Here is a 7,195-nt window from a genome sequence, read left to right on the forward strand (position 1 = left end):
GTGTGTGTGTGTGTGTGTGTGTGTGTATATGTGTGTGTGTGTTTGTGTGTGTGTGTGTGTTTGTGTGTGTGTGTGTGCTGCCCTCTACAGGACACACACCAAGGCAAAACTATTTCATTAATATTGCATATTTCATGCACAGTGGTCAATCAAATTGTTTTACATAAAATTATTTAATAAGAAGAGAAAGGTAACAAATAAAGATAAAAAATGAAAGACAAAAAAACATTGGATGATGGCACTGAATGCCAAGAGTGAGGGTTTGATTCCCAGGAAATGCATAGAACCACAAAAACAAATGCTTTGAATATAATGCAAGTGGCTTTTGATAAAAGCATCTTCCAAATGCATGAATGTAAACAATATATACAGGCAGTATATAATAGTCTAAATATGCTGTTATAAGTTTTCTGTGAGGGTTACGGCAGTTTTTGGGGTAACGCGTTATGAATTACGTAATCAGATTACTTTTTTCAAGTAACTAGTAAAGCAACACATTACTTTTAAATTTACAACAAAATATTGGAGTAACTTTTTCAAATAATTAATGCATGTTACTTTGTTTTCCCATTTATTGACTGAGAAATTATGAGCGAGATACAGAGACAAACTCTTCCTTCAGCCTTACTTAGTTACTTTTTATGGAGTAATGCAACATTGTAATGCATTACTTTTAAAAAGTAACTTTCCTCAGCACTGGGTTACGTAGATATAAAAACATACTGAATATTATGGTGTTTTCCCATTTTAATAGCAGGTAATGAATGTACTGAATGGTATGAGTATGAATCGGGAGGTTGAACTAACAGGAAGAAAAATCACTGACTTGCAATTCCCAGAAAGTCAACACAGTCACACAACAGACCGATTTCATTAGTCACAACAGCACAATAATAACACGGGTAATTTCATTCGGATATTGCTAGTAAATTTTCCACATATTTTCACATACTAAGAACACCCTAGCAACCATATAGCAACCATTAACATGACAGAAACTGCATAACTGCACATTTACAACTGAAAAATTAAAGTTAATTTAAATATATACATAAATTACATAAACACCTATAGGAGACATTCCAATCATCAGTGATTAAAACTGTATACTGTTTCTTGAAGAAGCCTATATGTTGTGTGTAAGAACATGTGTATGTACTTCACACATACATACTGATATACTCTTACAGCAGATGCATTTTAATTCTGCTTCCTTCAGTTCAAATTTGAAGTATGATATAGATAATATTGTATCCTGTTTCCTGTATTGGACCTTTAATAGCAGTCTGATATACACATATTACAAACACAAACAACAGTCTAAGTGAGCATGAATCAGCTTGTATAACAGACTGTGTAAGAGACTGATTACTAAAGGTGACTAGTGCAAGAAACATGATGCAATATTAATGCAATAATACATTGACTGACTGTGTCGTCCAGTTCATTGTTTGTGTGTGTGTGTGTTTCTGCTGATACTTTTATGGTTTCATTTTCAGAACACCCAGCAACTGCATAGCAACTACCCAGAACACCCCAGCAACTGCATAGCAACTGCTCAGAATACCCTAGCAGCCGCATAGCAACTACTTAGAACACCCAGCAACCACATAGCAACTACTTAGAACACCCAGCAACTACTCGGAACACCCCAGCAACTGCATAGCAACTACTTAGAACACCCCAGCAACCTCATAGCAACTACTTAGAACACCCAGCAACCACATAGCAACTATTTAGGACACCCCAGCAACTACCCAGAACACCCCAGCAACTGCATAGCAACTGCTCAGAATACCCTAGCAGCCGCATAGCAACTACTTAGAACACCCAGCAACCACATAGCAACTACTTAGAACACCCAGCAACTACTCGGAACACCCCAGCAACTGCATAGCAACTACTTAGAACACCCCAGCAACCTCATAGCAACTACTTAGAACACCCAGCAACCACATAGCAACTATTTAGAACACCCCAGCAACTACTCGGAACACCCCAGCAACTGCATAGCAACTAATTAGAACACCCCAGCAACCACATAGCAACTATTTAGAACACCCCAGCAACTGCATAGCAACTACTTAGAACACCCAGCAACCACATAGCAACTATTTAGAACACCCCAGCAACTACTCAGAACACTCCTGCAACCGCATAGCAACTACTTACAACACCCTGGCAACCATTCATTAAACTGAACAAATCACATTCCAGATCATTTCAATCTGAATTCAGTTCCGTTTGTTTGTTAAATGTGAATCAGGAAGAATGACTGAGATACAGACTAATCAGATCATGTGATCTAGAGAGAAACTGATGAGAAAAGTCTTGAGTTTTGACTTTCGATTGCAAACTCTGGAGGCTTTCCATTTAATCTCATTCTTGATTTTTCACACTTTATGTTTGAGGTTGATGTGAAGTTTAGACAAAATGTCTTTAGGTTATTTTGTGTTCTTATTCTCACAATATTTCAATGCTCTGAATGTAATGAAACGTCTCTGGAGAGGGAGATTTGAGTCTGAAACTCAGAGTTGAAATGTGTGAGAGAGAGAAAGCAGAAGTGACATATCTCCTCCGATCACACCGTTTCCTCTCGCAGTTACACAGCGGAAGACGCCACTTCCTCAAAAAGACACAACACGCTCCTCGCAAACACCTCCGACTGCGCGACGCAGGTAAACACACGTCTGCGTCCGTCTGTGCTCCGCTGCCATCGGGATGGAGGCGTTCAGTTCGAAGGACATGGCCATGAAGGCCCAGAAGAAGATCCTCAGTCACATGGCCAGTAAGTCGATGGCTCATATGTTCATCGATGACAACAGCAGCGAGGTTCTGGACGAGCTGTACCGCGTCTCCAAGGAGCACACGGGGAACCGCAACGAAGCCCAGAAGGTGGTGAAGAACATGATCAAGATCGCCGTGAAGGTGGGGGTTCTGTTCCGACATGGCAAGTTCAGCGCGGATGAGCTGAGTGTGGCGCAGGACTTCAGGAAAAAACTCCACCACGGAGCCATGACGGCCATCAGCTTCCAGGAGGTACAAACACTCGCATTCATCAGTCATATTTACATGCTAACGGTGTATTATAAGACTATCAGCAGTAGCAGTGCTACTGCTGATAGTCTTAAAGTTCAGTGTGTTCATCGTCCTGCAGCGTTTGTGGTGTCATTTCACACCAGCCAGGAAGAAACCACTTAGAAACCATCAACAGTAACCTAGCGGCCACATAGCGACTACTCAGAACACCCCAGGAACAGCATAGCAACTACATAGAACACCATAGCAACCACTCAGAGCACCCTAGCAACTGGGTGTTCTATGTAGCAACCGCATAACAACTACTCAGAACACCCCAGAAACTGCATAGCAACTACAAAGAATACCATAGCAACCACTCAGAGCACCCTAGCAACTGGGTGTTCTATGTAGCAACCGCATAACAACTACTCAGAACACCCCAGAAACTGCATAGCAACTACAAAGAATACCATAGCAACCACTCAGAGCACCCTAGCAACTGGGTGTTCTATGTAGCAACCGCATAACAACTACTCAGAACACCCCAGAAACTGCATAGCAACTACAAAGAACACCATAGCAACTACAAAGAACATTATAGCAACCACTCAGAGCACCCTAGCAACCACACAGTGACTACTCAGAACACCCCAGGAACAGCATAGCAACTACACAGAACACCATAGCAACCACTCAGAGCACCCTAGCAACTACATAGCAACTATTTATAACACCCTAGCAACCACATAGCAACCACCCAGAACACCCTAGCAACTGGGTGTTCTATGTAGCAACCGCATAACAACTACTCAGAACACCCCAGGAACAGCATAGCAACTACACAGAACACCATAGCAACCACTCAGAGCACCCTAGCAACTACATAGCAACTATTTATAACACCCTAGCAACCACATAGCAACCACCCAGAACACCCTAGCAACTGGGTGTTCTATGTAGCAACCGCATAACAACTACTCAGAACACCCCAGAAACGGCATAGCAACTACAAAGAACACCATAGCAACTACAAAGAACACTATAGCAACCACTCAGAGCACCCTAGCAACTACATAGCAACTATTTATAACACCATAGCAACCACCCAGAACACCCTAGCAACTGGGTGTCCTATGTAGCAACCGCATAACAACTACTCAGAACACCCCAGAAACGGCATAGCAACTACAAAGAACACCATAGCAACTACAAAGAACACTATAGCAACCACTCAGAGCACCCTAGCAACTACATAGCAACTACTTAGAACACCTTAGCCACCACATAACAACCACCCAGAACACCCTAGCAACTGAAAAATGTCTATCTCTCTCATGTCATGTCTCTCATCTTGAACTTTGTTTTTTTTTTGCATCTTCAGCTCTCTGTTTTTTATGGAAGCCCATTTCCGCCACTGAATAAAAAAATAAAGATAATTGCAACTTTTTATCTAGTCTTTTTTCTCAGAATTGCCTGATACAAACTCGCAATTCTGACTTTTTCCCCCTACGAATTGTGAGATATAACCTAGCAATTCTGAGAACATATTATTTTTCTTCTTCTCAGAACTGGACTTTATAACTCGCAATTGTAAGTTTATATCTAACAATTCTGAGAAAAAAAGTCAGAATTGTGAGATAAAAAGTCGCAATAACCTATTTTATTCAGTGGCGGAAACAGGCTTCCATAGTTTTTCTGCTGATGTTCTATTCTCAAGAGTTAAGAATAAGGACTCTTATTTACACACTTTTTTTTTTTTTAAGTGTTCCTCCTTTTTGAGTCGCTCTGAATAAAAGTGTCTGCTAAAAGCATGAATGTGACTGTATAATAAGGAGCGTGCGTATCTGTGCGTCAGGTGGAGTTCACCTTTGATAAGAGCGTGATGATGGAGCTGCTGGCCGACTGTCGTGATTTACTGCTGAAGCTGGTGGAGAAACACCTGACGCCCAAATCTCTGGACCGCATCAGACACGTGTTCAACCATTACTCGGACCCGGAGCTCCTCACGCACCTGTACGACCCTCAGGGCACGCTGTGGCCCAACCTCGGCAAGATCTGCAGCGGCCTGAACCGCATGATCGAAGAGGGCAAGCTCTGAACACAGAGCTGGACTGAAAGACTGGACTTCAGAGCTTCTGGACCTGTGCTCGCAGAGATACTGAGCTCAGGGACGCAGTGAGACGCTCCTGAACGCATCCCTCGAGTCTGTTCGGCGGATTCGCGCAAACATGTCAAAAACACGTGCAGCTCATATTTCAAAACCAACTCAGAAGGACGATTTAAAGGGACAGTGCACCCAAAAATCAGCATTCTGTCATCGTTTACTCACCCTTCATGTTATCGAACAACTGACTTCTCAGCTAACAGGGAACGTTCTAGCAAGGTTCTGAACTAACATTCTTCCAGCAACGTTATTAGAACGTTCGTACAATGTTTTCTGGTCTTTAATAACATTCTCAAAGCCATTTATATATCATTCATGGAACGGTTTTCTGAAACATTTGGTTGAACTTTTTTAAACATTACTAGTTTGAGATGGTTCAGAGAACGTTCAAAACTAATGTTCTCATGATGTTTACAAAATGTTTTTTTTTCATTTTTTAAATACTGGAAGGTTCAGAAAACATTTGCTTACAGGGAATGTTAGCAAAACGTTCTTAGAACATATTTTTCTTAGCTGGGTTTCTTCTGTGGAACACAAAATAAGATTTGTTTTTTTTTTTAAATGAAAGTAAATGGGGTCCAATAAAATACATTTAATGTTCAACAGTCATACAGTTTTGGAACAAATATATGATGACAGAATGATGGTTTTTGGGTGAACAATCTCAATCTCAAAAATTATGCATAAAGAAAATTAATTCATTTTAATATGATTAAGTTTTTGTTTTTAACATTATTTTCACCCATGAAAATGACCAGTATTCACCAGTAAAATAATTCATTACGGTTTTCCTCTTTTGTTCAAAAGCAGCAGTATTAGAGTTGAAAACAGAATGGAGCATCTGAATGGATTAAAGTTTAATAATAAAGTATTGTTTTGTTTCAAATATTCTCTACAGAAGCCTTTTGTTCATCTGGTCTATCTTTTTGGCACCGGACGTCATCTCAGTAATTTAACTTCTACTTCAGCTGCAGATCTGAGAACATATTTTAAAGCTGAAATTTGCTGAAATGTGTTCACCCTCAGGGCATACAAGATCAGGATGAGTTTGTTTCTTCGTCAGGTTTGTAGAAATGTAGCATTGCATCAGTGTCTCAGCAATGGATGCTCTGCAGTGAATGGGTGCCGTCAGAATGAGAGTCCAAACAGCTGATAAAAACATCACAATAATCCACAAGTAATCCACAGCACTCCAGTCCATCAGTTAACATCTGGAGAAGACAAAAGCTGAAACTAATCCAGCATTAAGACATTTTTAACTAAAATACGAGTCCATAATAATGCTTCCTCCAGTGAAAAAGTGCATCTGCTGTGGTCTCTCGCATCAAAATCCAGCCACATATTTGTTTAGAGCTGTTTAAACGCTGCTTGATCTCTGCAGATTTCTCTCCAGGGATAGCCTGAGGGTGAGGACATATTCAGCAGATTTTCATTTTTGGCTGAACTGTTCCTTTAACACTACCAAGAAAATGCATTGAGAAAGTGAACTTATTTTATATCGACTTTAAATAACCTATTTCTGCACGTTTAATATGATCACACATTTGTTTTGCAAGATAAGTACTGAAATAAGAGGCAAACACTATTGAATTCTTTATTGCCATTTCTGGACTGAAAAACCTAGAAAAATACAAAATCAGAAATCAGAAAATGAACAGCTGAGAGCCAGTGCTGGTGATGTGAACAGAAACCAGCAGCTGAATCGGTCCTCCAGAGTCACTCAGTTAACGAAGCTTTGAATCACTCAATATGATTCAGTTGACACCTGTACAGTAACACTTCACTATACGGTCTCATTTGTTCACATTATTTAATAGATTAGCTAACACGAACTAAAAATGAGCAATATATATATATATATATTAGTGCTGTCAAACGATTAATCACGATTAATCGCATCCAAAATAAACGTTTTTGTTTGCATAGTATATATGTGTGTGTACTGTGTTTATTTATTATGTATATATAAATACTTACACATGCATGTATATATTTAAGAAAAATATGTTA

At 39.9% G+C, this 7,195-nt stretch overlaps 1 protein-coding gene across 1 annotated transcript; it reads left to right on the forward strand.

Annotated features, from left to right (window-relative positions):
• The first annotated feature begins 2,639 nt into the window (after positions 1–2,639).
• On the forward strand, positions 2,640–5,228 carry tnfaip8l2a (tumor necrosis factor, alpha-induced protein 8-like 2a). The gene is made up of 2 exons (XM_016520735.1): positions 2,640–3,039; positions 4,877–5,228. The coding sequence occupies exons 1-2, from the start codon at positions 2,722–2,724 to the stop codon at positions 5,117–5,119; spliced, it is 561 nt and encodes a 186-aa protein (XP_016376221.1). The 5' UTR covers positions 2,640–2,721; the 3' UTR covers positions 5,120–5,228.
• Positions 5,229–7,195: the final 1,967 nt, after the last annotated feature.

Source organism: Sinocyclocheilus rhinocerous, unplaced genomic scaffold (assembly GCF_001515625.1).
Source record: "Sinocyclocheilus rhinocerous isolate Xijiao unplaced genomic scaffold, SAMN03320098_v1.1 scaffold359, whole genome shotgun sequence".
Classification (NCBI taxonomy): Eukaryota; Metazoa; Chordata; class Actinopteri; order Cypriniformes; family Cyprinidae; genus Sinocyclocheilus; species Sinocyclocheilus rhinocerous.